This window comes from Labeo rohita, chromosome 1, assembly GCF_022985175.1.
Source record: "Labeo rohita strain BAU-BD-2019 chromosome 1, IGBB_LRoh.1.0, whole genome shotgun sequence".
NCBI classification, from domain to species: Eukaryota; Metazoa; Chordata; class Actinopteri; order Cypriniformes; family Cyprinidae; genus Labeo; species Labeo rohita.
Window position 1 is genome coordinate 42,289,058 of NC_066869.1, and position 16,373 is coordinate 42,305,430.

Genomic DNA, 16,373 nt, shown 5'->3' on the forward strand with positions numbered 1-16,373 from the left:
AATATCTTAATGGAACATTAATATCCTAATGATTTTTTGGCACAAAAGTAAAATTTATCATTTTGACCGATTCAGTGTATTGTTGGCTATTGCTACAAATATACCCATGCTACTTATGAGTGGTTTTGTGGTCCAGGGTCACATATATGTAAATAAACTGTGACAATAATACATTTATAGCAGAAAGGAAAATCTTTATATCAAATAAATACATTAAAAACATGACAAATGTGTGAAAAAAGCAAGTTACATTTAAAACACTGAAGAAACATTTGTAGAACAGCTGACAGTTTGTGAGACTGATATATTTAATGTCTGATTGCATTATTGCTACATCATAAATTGTACTGTATCTTTAAAATGCTGAAAGCTGTATTTCTACAAGATATCATATAGAGAACTGTGAACAGAGAAATAAAGCATTTTTTTTTTTAATTATGGCCTGTAGTTTCTAAAACATTTGTTTTGTAGAGCACAACAGGAAGCAATGCAGATTCCACTTACAACTGTTAGGTAACATAAGGTAGCACAAAATAAAAAATCTGTTAATTATGTGTGTGTGTTTAAAGCCGGGATGCAGTTCCAGAATTGCTTTTGACAGAGTTAGAGTTCTTTCCCTTCCCATCATCCTCTCCGATTTGGGTGGCGAGGGCAGGTGAGGGGCTGGAGTGACGCTGGCGACGCATGAACGGGAAAACACTGGATGTACAAACAGAAAAACACTAAGATGTCTCTTCCTCTGAGCAATATGGGTTTTATGTGTCTTAGACTTTTACCTTTTCTTGGTCTCCTGTGGTACTATGGCTCTGGCTAGTAAGTTCTTGTAGAGTTCGGATTTGAGATAACGAGGGTATGAATCCTACAAAGAAACACAAACGACATATTCAAATCCTTTTAACATAATTTCACATCATAAAGGCATAAAATGTATCACTGTTTCTCCAGAAATATTAAGCAGAACAACTGTTTTCAACACTGATAATAATAGGAAATGTTTCTTGAGCAGGAAATCAGCATATAAGAATGATTTATGACGGATTATGAGACACTGAAGACTGGAGTAATGATGCTGAAAATTTAGCTTTGCATCACAGAAATAAACTACATTTTAAAGTATGTTAAAATAGAACAGTTATATATAACAAAATTATATTCAATTATAATAGCATTTCACAATATTACCATTTTTACTGTATTTTTAATTAAATAAATGTAGCCTTGGGGTGCAAAAGAGATTTTTTTTCAAAGCTTTAAGTAAAAAAATATATATATACAAATTACCGAAGTTTTTGAATGCCAATGCATTTGATCAAAGAGCTGAATGCTACCTTTTTCATGAGGAAGTAAATGTGCATTTGTGCGTCATCCAAGACAAAACGATGAGGGCGCTTGAGTCCTTCCAGCGTCTTTTCCATGGTCTTGCTGTCAATATTCACCCAGCGACTTGCACCAGGAGCCAGGAACTGCCTGATAAATTAAAATGGAGATCAGTTACAAAGTTCAACAATAAAAAAAAATGACATGAATAAGAGTCAAAATAAAGGTAATGAGAGACTTTTATTCATATGACACAATGATTAAGTGTATATAGTACATACTTCCTGATTTAATATAAATAGTATATATGTGAATTTATTACTGTGATGGCAAAGCTAATATTTTTGGGAAACCATAATGCATGGAAGTTCAAAAGAACAGCATGTTGAAAATATAAATATTTTGTAACCATATAAATGTCTTTAAAGGGGTCATCGGATGCCCATTTTCCACAAGTTGATATGATTCTTCAGAGTCTTAATGAAAAGTCTGTAATATACTTTGGTTAAAAATTCTCAATGGTAGTGTAAAACAACACCCTTTTTACCTTGTCAAAATCAGCTCTGCAAAAATCATCCCGTTCTGAGGGGTTGTTCCTTTAAATGCAAATGAGCTCTGCTTGCCCCGCCCCTCTCTTCTCTCTGTGGAGTGACGAGCCTGTTTACTTCAGTCGCGTTTAGCTGCTAAACTTCCTAACTACCACGTTATAAGGAAAGGTGATCACAAAGATTCATAAAAAACCCTATATGCAATTCTGCTGTAAGTGAAGCCTGGATCACGAATGATTCATATGAACATAGATATATGTATATGTATATATAGATATATGTAGATCGGGAGCCACATTCCCTTCATAAACAAATGTAATCCACTGCATCTTCAGCGGCTCAGATGTCAGAAGTAAATGATGACCACTATGTTCATTATTACATCCAGCAACACAACACCTCAATCGCTCAATCTAACTTACGTCCCTGCTCCGGCATCGAAACAATGGAAGTTACTGGACTGAAAAAGGGGATATTATTTTTACAGATTAATTAAAAACCACTGCATGGATTTTTATCATTATGGGTAGATTTGTACATACACTGCCAACACACATTAATGTTCAAACAACATTAAAAAGTGAACTTTGCATCCGATGACCCCTTTAACATGGTTGCATGGATAAAATATCAAGGTCATACTTGTAAACCTCATCCACTTTCTCTGGAATTTTTGAGGTCTCGCCATGACGAACGTCCTCACAGGCCTGCCAGAAACACAAGTTTTCCGCTGATAACATGAGAGAAACCAAGAAGGGGAACACGAGAGAAAAGGGGACAAAAGAAGATGATGAGAGGGAAGGGATGAGAAAAAGAACAGAGGAGAGAGAAACATGAAAATGTTGTTACATTATTCATATATACAGAGTGTGCAGCAGGATAAAAATGGAATCTATTAAAGCTCCAAAAGTACAGAAGGGAACGACAGTTTTGGGACACTCAAAACTGGGTTAAAAGAAAACATGTTTATATAAAAAGGGATTCGAACCAAAAGAAAACTGCAAAAATACCACAGTGATACCATGATTTTGGAAAATTCCCCAGTATTCTTTATTGTAAATACTATTTATAAATATAGATTTAGTACTAGAAACCAGCTGATATTGATTTAGCATGACCAATATATAACAACTGATTTAATTCCATGTTATGTTATGTAAAAAGTCAAATTGCTGTTGAACACAGTTGTTTGATGGCATTGATGGGTGTTATTCCATATAGCCCAACCAGATGGCGCCATTTATTAGTAAACCAAATATTGGACTGATTAAAGGAGAAGTTCACTTCCAGAACAAAAATGCACATATAATGTACTCACCCCCTTGTCATCCAAGATGTCCTTGTCTTTCTTTCTTCAGCCGTAAAGAAATTATGCTTTTTGAGGAAAACATTTCAGGAATTCTCCCCATACAGTGGATAATGGTGCCCATGAGTTTGAACTTCCAAAATGCAGCTTCAAAGGGCTCTAAACGATCCCAGCTGAAGAAGAAGGGTCTGATAAAGCGAAACGATCGGTTAAGTCCGAAAAGCAGTTTTCGAGTACAATAAGTAAATTATGGAAGCGGTAATTTTTTCAAATTAGCTGTTGTGTTTCACGTTTCATGTGTCACAGTAATGATTAATCTACATGTTATTTAGTGCTGTAATACATCCTGAAGTTTGGCTTTTCAGAGTTTTTCTGTATAGAAGTAAATCGGATTTAAATGTCAGGACTTCCTGTTGGGAACAAAAGTAACACTTGTTACTTTTGTCCCCCTACAGTGACAACAGTTTCTTTTGTCCCGCAGCATGCTAATTTGGTGACTTTTTGTGTCTTGCATCATTTATGAAAATGTTTATTATAAATATTTATGTTGTTTTATACCAAAAGAATATGCCAAGAGTGAGGGTCAGAAAGATAGACAGAATGTTTGATTCAGCCACATGTTCATGAGAGGGCATTTCTGGACATAAGCCTATCTGTCAGGAACATCAGTCTCAGGGCTGTTGCTACATCGCATTTGCCTTAGCCATATTTAGGTTTTAGCCATACTTTAGCTTTTCCACCTCCACCTATGAATTTGTAGTGTTTCCAGATGTTTTTATGCACATTTTGAATTTATGCATACAAACAACTGGATGGAAACATGAACAGGCCTTCTGTTAAATTATGCTAATTTAATTTAATTTTCATATTGTTCATAATGTTAAAAAAATGTTTTTTAAAAATAAGTTGAATAAATTAATAATTTAAACAATTCAAGTTTGTACACATTTGATGAACTTAAATTTAAAAGGAAAATGTAATACGTTTTTGCAAAGATTAAGATTAAGGACAAAATATGTTTGCAGTTACATATTAACAAGGTCATAGTCATGTATATTTAATAAAAACAAGAGTAACAAAAATCTAGCTTGTATTGTTGTGTTACTTTTGACCCAACCAATAGGGTCGAAAGTAACAATGTGCAACTTAAGTTCAAACTGAAATTACACTGAAGTCTTTCTACATTTTTACAAACTACCACCTGGTATTAATAGACCACACTTCTGAGTTATAGGCCACAGCAAAAATATATCTCTGTCTACAACTTTATCTTTTTAAATTATGTTTTTATGAAAAATGGTACTGTATTGAACCAGAATATGAACCAGACTTCACGCAGAGCTAGACAAGATGAGCATTTGAGGTTAAAAAGTATATAAACTGTCAATTTGTTTAGAAAATGACCAATCGTTTTGCTAGATGAGACCCTTCTTCCTTTGAAGCTGCATTTAAAATACATTTTGGAAGTTCAAACTCGTAGGCACAATTGAAGTCCACTAGATGGAGAACATTCCTGAAATGTTCCTGAAAAACAGAATTTCTTATTGACTAAAGAAGGGAAGACATGAACATCTTGGATGACAAGAGGGTGAGTAAATTATCTGTAAATGTTTGCTCTGGAAGTGAACTTCTCCTTTAAGTAGAATATTGGCACAAAATATTGGTCAAACCAACTATCTGTTTATATTTATTAAGTACTTATTACAATATGTATCTATGTACTATTTCTACCATCTGATGCTATAACTATATCATGGTACCAACACAACAAAATGACTTCATGACTTGATGAAACGTGTGGGAGCGTGTATGTGTACCGCTGAATTCTTTTTCTAAATAAGTGAGAAACTCTTTTCTGCCCATTGAGTCGTTCAGCAGCTCCATGAAGCTGAAGCTCCAGCGCTCCACGCGCAGTTTAGTCGGCACAGCAACTCTATTTCAGGAAAACACAGATTGCACAGCAATTACTGACCTTCAGACAGACATTAGTACACTTTGGGAGTTTAAAAAGTTTTTATTCATGTGTTTATGTGACTCACGTTTCAGAGTGCATGTTCCAAAACATAATATCATCTGTGATCCAGGGGTTGCTGGGAAGACATCCTTGCATTATGGGGTCATGGGGCTGGTACTGCTCACAGTACTTAACGTAACTGCACACACACACAAACATGTAAGGTCCTCACAAAGGGTCATGGTAAGAGTATCTTTTAAAAGATACTTTGAGGACAGTCCATTAGCTCTAGCCTGGAGGCTGAGACTTTGACAGAGTACACACACACACACACACACACACACATTCAGTACCTCTCAAGGCAAATGGAGGACTTTACACGATTCCTTGCCAGGCTTATCCTGTTATGTTCAATCTAAAGCCGTTTACCATAAAAACAAAAACAAGCGTGTAAATTTGGTTATATTTCACAGTACAGTATACAGTACAGTGCTACACAAATAAATTATAATTGTAGTCAGCTAAATACCCTTTTTACAAAAAAATAGAATTATTACAGATATATACACTACCAGTCAAAAGTTTTTGAACAGTAAAATTTTTAATGTTTTAAAGAAATCCCTTCTGCTCACCAAGCCTGCATTTATTTGACTCAAAGTACAGCAAAAACAGTAATATTGTGAAATATTATTACTATTTAAAATAACTGCTTTCTATTTAAATATATATTCTTCAGTGTCACATGATCCTCCAGAAATCATTTGAATATGCTGATTTGCTGTTCAAGAAACATTTTTTATTATTATCAATATTTAAAAAAGATCAATACATTTTTTTAGGATACTCTTAGGATACTCTGAAAGATCCAAAGATCAGAATTTATCTGAAAGCTTTTGTAACATTATACATTATACCATTTAAAAGCTTGGAGTCAGTATAAGTTTATTTTTTGAGAGAGAAATTTTAGAAATTACTTTTATTTAGCAAGGATGCTTTAAATTAATCAAAAGAGGTGATAAAGACATTTATAATGTTACAAAACATTTCTATTTCAGGTAAACGCTGTTCTTCTGAACTTTCTGTTCACTAAAGAAACCTGGAAAAATAATACTGTTTTCAACATAATATTAATAATATTTTTTTTGGAGCAGCAAATCAAAATATTAAAATGGTTTCTGAAGGATCATGTGACTGGAGTAATGATGCTAAAATTTCAGCTCTGAAATCACAGAAATAAATAACATTTTAAAATATGTTCATATAGAAAACAGTTATTTTAAATAGTAAAATATTTCAGAATTTGACTTTTTGCTGTTTGGATCAAATAAATGCAGGCTTGGTGAGCAGAAGAGACTTCTATAAAAAACACTGAAAATCTTACTGTTCAAAAACTTTTGACTAACAGTGTATATACATAATGCATTATTAATAAGACAAACATTTGGCATTCAAAATACTTACCTCTTTTTTGTAGAATTCAGCATTCTAATCTGAAATTTACAATGACAAAATAATCACAATTTATTAGCCTTCCTAAAAAAGTTGCTATTAAAACTAAACCAAATCAATGGACTTTCTGATCTTGCTATGGAATGAAATGATGGCAGGAAATGAGGCAGTTTTTTAGAGATTACTTACTTGAACAAGGATGCATGATAAAAACAGAAATAAAGAGAAAAAAGCTATAGATGATGCTTGAACATGAAACACTCTGCTATGAATGTTCATATAGTTTTGAAACTTGCTCTGTGTATATTATGTGTGTGGATTATGTGTTGTTGTGCGTGTGGTTAGTTGTGTTGTGGTGGTCAGTTCACTGACCAGCTGTACTCGTGTGTTCATGGTTCTTCTCTCCGGTCCATAATCTATATTCTCCAGTGTCCCCGGCTGAAAATGCAGTCGTAAAAAGATACACAGATCAATGACAAAATAAGATGTTTATGATCAAACGCATGCATGAAGTTATTAGAAATGTGATCTCTGATGCATGTTGGTATCATTTAAAAAAATGCTTAAATATTTTTACAAAAGCTTTTACTCTAAAATATGAATCGGTATAACAAAGTGAAAAAAAACGATAAAATATTTTCCTTAGACCTAGAATACGTTATCATAAATGTCTTAATCATTATTGTCAAATTTCTTTTTTAACAGCAGTATTTTTTTATTTCAAATAAACTTCCTTAATTAAAAATATTATAAAATGTTCATAAACTTTTTTTTGAGGTTATGCTTTCATGCAAACCTTTATAGTCTTGTTACATGATAATAAAATGACTTCCTATGCAACACTAAATTCGATCTACACTGTAAAAAAATCTTCTTTTTTTTGTTTTACAAGACAATACTATTTCAGTCTTTCTACTTCAAAATGTCATGTTTAAATGAATGTGCTTCTTGTCATTTCTTTGTTAATTATTTGTTAAATTTACTAGCAATCAAAATAAAATCTATTGCCTACCATTTTTACCATTTGTGGTGAACAAACCTCAGATGTTTTGTTTTCTTACAATATGAGAACAAATACACAACCCTGGCATTTCTATTTTCTTCCCATCTCAAATTAATAATTAGAAATTTAAAAAATGTTTGTTTAAATTGTTGTTGTTTTTAAAAATAAAAATAAAAATATATTAAAAAGTTTTCTGTTTAATTTAAATGCAGATTTTGTTTTTCTAAGCAAAAATTAAATATAATACATTTTTCCCTAATTTACAGAAGACAACCAAAATATCATTCAGTGTAACAATCTGTCAGGCATATTTACAACAAAAATCAATTTATGACATATTAAAAGACAAATTACTTTTTACACTGAATACTAATTAGTTGTAATTCTACATTTTTAAATTTGCCACTATCCTAGGTTTTGCCCATTTGTTAATAAGAATTTTTTTACTCATTTAAAACATGTTTTAAAGCATGTGTGAATTTTTACATAAATATTGTGTTACACTGAATGACAATGTAACAATTATTTCAATCAAATTTTGATATTTTATTCTCTGAAAGCTTATTTGAAACCTTAAAAGTACACTTTACTTACATTTAATGTGCTTTCTATGAACATAAAATCACTTTTGTGCATTTCTTTTGATGTGGACATCTTAAAGGGGTCATCGGATACCCATTTTCCACAAGTTGATATGATTCTTTAGGGTCTTAATGAAAAGTTTATAATATACTTTGGTTAAAAATTCTCAATGGTTGTGTAAAACAACACCCTTTTTACCTTGTCAAAATCAGCTCTGCAAAAATCATCCCATTCTGAGGGATTGTTCCTTTAAATGCAAATGAGCTCTGCTCGCCCCGCCCCCTCTTCTCTCTGCTGCTCTGAGAGATTGTTTACTTTAGCCGCATTTAGCGTGTTTAGCCGCGGAACTTGCTAACTAGCACGTTATTAGGAAAGGTGATTGCAGAGATTCATAAAAACCCTATACTCACTTCTGCTGTAAGTGAAGCTGGATCACGAATGATTTGCGCAAACATAGATGCATTTATGTAGATCGGGAGGCGCATTCCCTTCACAAACAAACATAATCCACTGCATCTTCAGCGGCTCAGATGTCGGGAATAAAGGACGACCACTATGTTCATTATTACATCCAGCAACACAACACCTCAATCACTCAATCGGAGATGTAATGTTCAAATAACATGTAAAAGTGAAGTTTGCATCTGATGACCGCTTCAACGCCTTTGACCCATTTATATTTGAAAATATAGTGAATCTTGTCTCCAGGCTTTCAAACTAACCCCAATCACTGTAATGTCTGGCAGGTGGATTTACAACATTTTCACGGACGCAGAACACCACACACACGCACACACACACAGACAATAAAGGAATGAAATGGTCTCTAAATCCACCCCAGATTAAATCATCAGCTGGATTCCTCGCTAAAATGCCCTCATGCAGGAGTGCAAGAGTATCTCTCTCACACACACACACACGCACACACAGTACACAAGTGTTCAGTCTTATACACAAGCAGCCACACATACACTAAAACACACATAGTCACTTAGTAATAGAATATCCTCTTAAGCGCTCAACCAAAAGATGGAACCATTAGAGAAATACCAGTGCACGCACACACACACAGCTCTTCTGGTTGACTCTACTTTTATTTCATCCATTGAGACATTTAAGCTCATGTTAAGCAATGCACATATCCTTTCAACTCATGTGTGAGTGTGTTTTAAATGCACCAATGTGTTCCACTCTATTTCTCCTTTTCTTCTGCCAGTGTCTGCCCTCCTGTTCTCCTCCCGCTCTGTCCCCTTCCCCCTTTTTCCTCTACTTTGCAATGCTTTTAACTGACTGCCTGAATATTTCATAAGCAGAAGCTGGATACAGATATGAAGGCACGTGCCAGATGGGCACAGATGCTGTCGCTGCTTAGGCATCATACACTGAATAAATTTGACATGCTTTGAATTTCTATACCGGACTTTTGACAGGAGATACTTTCTAAAATAAGCAGGATGTTACTTTAATTCATGTACTGACAAAGATGGCAATACTATGTACTTCAAAGACTGCCATAGTGTAAGTATTGGCATGGTGTTTTTTGTTAGTGTTGTGAGTTTATCCACCTATTTTTCCCGTAAGAGCGGGCACGGCACCAATCCACTTCCAGCTATTTTTAGCTGTACAAAAAAGCTATTGCAATCTGTCTTATCATATTATCTTAATATATTATCTTAATTATGAACACAGTGGTTTGTAGTACAAACAGTTTTACCGTTTACTGGGTGGATAGTGTGCAGTACTTACAGGAGGTCTGTTCACTAGCCAGTAAGCTTGTTCCTGACACTCCAGCACTATACGATCTGCTTTCCGACGCTGTTTTGATGCCCTTTAACACAAGAAAATGAACATAATAAGGCCAATGTAAAGATGTAAAGAAACTCGTCTAGACAACAACCCTCAAAAAATACAGATTTTATTTTATACTCATCAAAACTATGATTAATATTTAGTACTGCACAAAACTTGAGTTTAAAACGTTCAGAGCCATATAAATAATTTGTATGCTATGACGAATTGGTAAAATCGTGAAGAAGTACTGTGCAACACAGAGGAGGTAACCACTACAGAGAATACTGTGTTATCGTATTATTATTATCGTACTATATTAATTATATTGTATTTTCCATTTGCTCCTTAATTTAATTTAGTTTAATTTAATTTAATTTAATGTTTTTTAATTTAATAATTTAATGTAATGTGAGTTTTTGTCATTGTATTAGTTTTTTTTTTTTTTAAATATGTCTATACAGTTTTATTTAATTTTATTTGTTTTAATTTTTTAGCACATCAAGTTAAAACTAAAAATGAAAAAATATTATACAACTTGCTTAAATAAAACACATTTCATTTTTTTTATATATTTTATTTTGTTTAAACTTTCATTTAGTTAATCAAAGTGAAGATTCTTTCAAGTAGTAAACAATTGAAGTTTATATCTCATATGCTAATGTTTAGTTAATAAAAATATTTATTAGTTTTTTTTGTTGTTTAGTAAAAGTGTATACATGCTTTTTACTGCATTTAAATATTTAGAAAAAAAAAAATATATATATATATATTTTATCCTTTTACCTATTAGTGGTATTGTCAGCATTATTTATTTCATGTTTTATATGATTTATAATTATTTAAAAATTATTTTTTAAGTAATGAGGTCCATTTTGTGCTAGTAAATGCTTTCATGATTTTTTTATATTTTTCTTTTATAATGCATGCAATGGAGGGCTAAATGTAATAAGCTGAAGGAACCATTAAGTGTGTGTGTGTGTTTAGTAATGGAAAAGGATAGTTACCTGAGCTGCTCTCTTGCCTGCATCACAACAAAGTCCCAGGTGTGGTTGATACGTTTATGTAAAGCATTATAGCACTCCTAACAAAGACAGTGATCGAGAAATGAACAACAGATGGCTTCATGGCTTTATGATTGCATTGCACAGTCTTGTTTCTCTATGGTGTGGCTGGCATTTGACAAACATACCTTTTCATACTCAATTAGTTCTCCTTGTTTTCGGATATTCTTCTTGGCCAAGTAGATTGCTGGAACACAAATAAATAAATCCATAAATAATATATGTACCTTCTGAATCTCCTTTTGTATTCCTTGATGCAAATGTATTTTGGTTTGGTACAACATATTTTTCTGAACCATGGGAAGTTAGATCTCACCATAGTCCAGTTCTGAAGCAGGCCAGCGTGTTGACATCCAGTAATATGGCGTCTGATAAAGAGATTAATTCAGATGTGCTGATTATGAATATGGAAATTTAGAAACTGCTGATACGGCATGCGATTTTATGTAAATATTGTGTAAGTGTGTGTATACAGTGGCATGGTTTGGGAACCCCTTGCAGAATCTGTGAAAATGTGAATAATTTTAACAAAATAAGAGAGATCATACAAAATGCATGTTATTTTCTATTTAGTACTGACCTGAAAAAATATTTTACATAAAAGATGTTTACATATAGTCCACAAGACAAAAAAAAAAAAAACAGCTGAAAATAACCCCCTTCAAAAATTTGGGAACCCTTGGTTCTTAATACTGTGTGTGGTTACCTGGATGATCTACGACTGTTTTTTTGTTTTGTGGTGGTTGGTTTGAACACTTTCCAGCAGTGACTGTATGATTTTGAGATCCATCTTTTAACACTGAGGACAACTGAGGGACTCAAACACAACTATCAAAAAAGGTTCAAATGCTTACTGATACTCCAGAAGGAAACAAAGCATTATGAGCCGGGGGGTGAAAACTTTTGAACAGGACGAATATGTCCAAATTTTTCTTATTTTGTTAAAATATCTTTTTTTCCCCATTTAGTACTGCCCTTCGGAAGCAACAGAAGATTCTTGCATGTTTCCTGGAAGATAAATTAAGTACAATTTACCTTGTTCTTCATATTCAAAAAGTTTTCACCCCCTGGCTCTTAATGCATTGTGTTTCCTTCTGGAGTATTTGAACCTTTTTTAATAGCTGTGTTTGTCCTCAGTGTGAAAAGACGGATCTCAAAATCATACAGTCTTTGCTGGAAAGTGTTCAAATACGCAAAAGATGCTGAAAAACCAAAGAATCTGCAAGACATGGAGGGTTTTTCTGAAGAACAGTGCTCAGTTAAACTGTTCAGAACAAACAAGGCCCTCATGAACAACCACCACAAAACAAAAAAGGGGGTTATTTTAATAATTTCAGCTATTTTTTTTTGTTTTGTGGACTATATGTAAACATATTTTATGTAAAATATCTTACACAGGACAGTACTACATAATAAATAACATGCATTTTGTATGATTTCTCTTATTTTGTTAAATTTATCACATATTCTGCACGGGGTTCCCAAACTTTCGCATGCCACTGTATATAAATACCTGAAAGCGATATGGTGAATCGTCAGCTTTCAGAATAAGGTTTCTGGGCTCTTTTAAAGGGTAAATGTATCCATACTTTACAAAGAGTTGTCCAATGTGCAATGCCTCTAAAAAAAATCAGAAAAATATATTCATATACATAATATACACCCCTGAAATCGTATTTTTCATACATCATACAACATACATCCATTAATCTTTGTTTTATTTATGTTATGTTGAGCACAAAAGAAGATATTTTGAAAAATGTTGGTAACCAAATAGTTAAAGGTAGCCATTTACTTCCCTAGTATTTTTTTTTCCATACTATGGAAGTCAGTGGGTACCGTCAACAGTTTGGTTACCAAAATAAATAAACTCATACGGGTTTGGAAGGACACGAGGGTGAGAAAATAATGTCAAACTTTCATTTTTGGGTGCACTATCCCTTTAACTAAAATTGTAGTAGATGATTTAAGAATACATACATTTTAATCTAGTGGTTGCCTACACAAGGTGTTCCCTCATTGCAGTGCACAGATCTCACAGAACTCTCTGGAGTCTTGTTTATTCCAGACACAGCTGTGAGCTGCATTACTTGTTTATTAGCCCTTTCTGAACCACACAGCCTGTTTTCTGAGAGTGTGAAATTTGTGCATTTATTATTAAAAATCTTGCACACAACTCAGCTTACATTACATAAAATCTGACTTTAATTTAAAGCAACTTTAATATGCAATTTAACCCCCCTTGTGTGCTCATGTGTGTATGTTCAGAAGTCCCTCAGGATGTCACATGGAGAATAATGTTGTCTCTGGAGAACATTTTCTACAAACCACACACAGGTGACTGGAAAACTCAAAGAAATACACCACAGCAGATAGCATGGAAATGATTACACACCCGGGCTCTGACATGCAAGCTACAAAGCAACTTGAGCATTCTTTTTTTTTTTCAAATTAAGTCCAATGCTATAGATCAATGACAAAGGATCAAAATATAGTTGTTTTATAAGCTATAATAACGTCCTACCTTCATCAGAGATAGAAAACTTCTTAATCAGCCATTCAACAATGTCTATACCTGTATAAAATCAAAGAATATTACTGTCAACATAATCACACAGTATCTGAAAAAGCATTACATCACCTGCTCACCAATGGATCCTCTGCAGTGAATGGATGCCGTCAGAATGAGACTTTAATTTCACAAGTAATCCACATGTCTCCAGTCCATGCATTAATGTTTTGTAAAGTGAAAAGTTGCATGTTTGTAAGAAACAATTCCATCATCAAGGCCTTTTAACCTCAGGGTTTAAAATCTAAGTTATAATCTACAATAATATTACTTCCCCTAGGGAAAACGTCCATCCCCTGTTGTCCTCTCACTTCAAAATCCACCAACATATTTGTTTAGAACTGTTTGGGGCTATTTTGTGCATATAATCTGTGTATATTTCTCTCCTGATTTAGATGAGACAAGTTCTTTTCACTGAAGAAAGCAATAATATTAATAGTGGACTTGTATTTTAGCTGGAAAGAAAGGTTTGAAGTTAAAACATCTTAATAATGAATTTGTTTATTACAAACATGCAACTTTTTGTTTCACAAAATGTTAATTGGTGGACTGAAGTAATGTGAATTATTTTATGTTAATATCAGCTTTTTTGACTCTCATTTTGACGGCACCCATTCACTGCAGTGGATGCATTGGTGAGCATGGCCTGAGGGTGAGTACATTTTCAGCAAATTTTCATTTTTGAGTGAATTATTCCTTTAAGTGACTTTGACTTGCATTTATCTTTAATTCGCTGAAGAAAGTAATTTGTTCATTCACACGTAGCCAGTGTCCTCTGAGAGACAAGTGCAGGCGCAAAACATGCACTGTTAGACTAATTAATAGCTAGAAAAATGAGCACAGAGACTGAAAGTACACACAGGAGTCTAATTTCACTGCGCAAGCTTCTATTGATTCACTGTCCTCATGCGCACTCGAGACTTTCTGAGATGCATGGATACTTTGCTGTTAAATGCACACTATTTCCACATTAATAATGGGAAACTATTATAGTTGTGCTTCAGCTGCATCTCTAATCGTGCCATAACATGTCAGAGACTGGAAAATACGCGGAACAGTCATGTCCATTTGGGATTATCAAGAGAGAGTGAGTAAAGCTTGAAGTTTGATGCAACCATAGAGAGAGAGAGAGAGAGAGAGAGAGCGAGAGAGAGACTCACCAGTCATTGCATGTGGTATAACCGTAATAAGGAGACGCTGGTTGCGCAACTTGATGCCCATATCAGGGTCCTGCATGGATATGATCATGCGCTCCATCTGTATGCAGACACAGATGAAATGCTTGTAGCCTGCTTTTAAAAATTAATTTATCACACCACACTATTTGTAAACGGCACAAAAGCTAACATGTTTGAAACTGCAAGATGAAAAATAAACACATAAATAAAAACCTTAATTTTGAATAAAAAACAACAACAACAACAGGATGCACCCCTGATTAAAAATGAACTTGACTGATTTAAGTGATGTAATTAAAAAAAAAAAAAACAGCAAAAGCATCAATTCCATAAACATAACAGAGGAATGGGATAATTTGTTGGTTTATTTATTTTTAAAAAACTCCTGTTATATAAATCAGTTATATAATGCAAAAACACAGCTATGCAAACTCATGTGTAACAATTTCTGCAAAGAAAAGTTTCGTCTTTTAGGACACATTTTAAATAATGTACGGAAAAGTTACTATACTGTGTTTTATAAGCAACAACTGCAGCATTATGAAGCTCTGGCTCATTTGCAAAAATGACAGTACTAAAGCACATACATGAACATTTTAGGGTCTTACCTTAGTCAAACAGGGCATTTGCTGTCGCTGCACTCCATCCTGACTGAGTGTGTTGATGGTCATGTTGGCAGCTGTTCGTCGGCTTGTGAGCTCTGGATGTGAAGTTGAAGAGGGCTGGATGAGGCTTATACTGATGCTGGAGAGTCTGCTGTCCCGTCAGAGAGGCGATGGGGTGGTGCTTCATCCGACATCACCACATCTGCCATAATTAGGTGTAAAATAGCGCCTCCCAGTGGTGATTGATTCAAATTGATAATTGTAGAACCTTAAAAAAATTATTTATTTATTTATTTCAATGTAAAAGGAAAATTGCTTATATATATATATATATATATATATATTGCTTAATATATGAATATACAGCAGAATATACTCTCTCTCGTTACATAAGATAAAATAATTCTCAACTTAAAATAAAAAATGGCAACAAACAAATAAATAAATAAAGGATTTTTTTTTTTTTTTTTTTTTTAAATTTCTCATTTTCATTTAATTTAACCTGATGCTACCTGGTGCTGACCTGGTGCTAAAATAAACAAAACTAAAGCAGAAACAAAATTAATAAAAACGATGTAGCCATTTAAAACACTAATAAAATGACAAACTGAAACTAAAATATATTTTAAAATAATAAAGTAATGAAAGGAGGTAGCTAAATATTAAGCTGTTCAATTTTCAGTTCATTTTCAAATGCACTACCGGGCAAATGTTTTTGAACAGTCTTTTAATATTTTTTTTAAAAGAATTCTCTTCTGCTCACTAAACCGGCATTTTTTAAAATCCAAAATACAGCAAAAGCAGTAATATTGTAAAATATTTGTACTATTTAAAATAACTGCTTTCTGTTTGAATATATTTTAAAATATAGTTTATTCCTGTGATCAAAGCTAACTTTTCAGCATAGTTTACTGCAGTCTTCAGTGTCACATGATCCTTCAGAAATCATTATAATATGCTGATTTGCTGTCAAAGAAACATTTCTTATTATTATCATCATCAATATTTTG

General features: G+C 33.4%; 1 protein-coding gene across 1 annotated transcript; it reads right to left on the minus strand.

The window, feature by feature from the left end:
- Positions 1–240: 240 nt before the first annotated feature.
- On the minus strand, positions 241–15,477 carry rgs11 (regulator of G protein signaling 11). Its single transcript, XM_051113844.1, has 17 exons — positions 15,367–15,477; positions 14,741–14,837; positions 13,536–13,586; positions 12,525–12,631; positions 11,328–11,379; positions 11,140–11,198; positions 10,955–11,031; positions 9,906–9,987; positions 6,947–7,012; positions 6,587–6,610; positions 5,479–5,540; positions 5,211–5,324; positions 4,989–5,104; positions 2,508–2,595; positions 1,329–1,467; positions 777–859; positions 241–699 (listed from the first exon to the last, which is right to left on the minus strand). The coding sequence occupies exons 1-17, from the start codon at positions 15,427–15,429 to the stop codon at positions 564–566; spliced, it is 1,416 nt and encodes a 471-aa protein (XP_050969801.1). The 5' UTR covers positions 15,430–15,477; the 3' UTR covers positions 241–563.
- Positions 15,478–16,373: the final 896 nt, after the last annotated feature.

What these genes read in the sequence shown, in the direction of transcription:
- rgs11 (XM_051113844.1), bottom strand. Translation starts at nt 15,429, where the DNA reads ATGACCATCAACACACTCAGTCAGGATGGAGTGCAGCGACAGCAAATG. An exon ending in TGCTTCAGAACTGGACTATG is followed by an intron (nt 11,199 to 11,327) that starts GTGAGATCTAAC and finishes TTTGTGTTCCAG; the next exon opens with CAATCTACTTGGCCAAGAAG. An exon ending in TGGAACATGCACTCTGAAAC is followed by an intron (nt 5,105 to 5,210) that starts GTGAGTCACATA and finishes TTCCTGAAATAG; the next exon opens with AGTTGCTGTGCCGACTAAAC.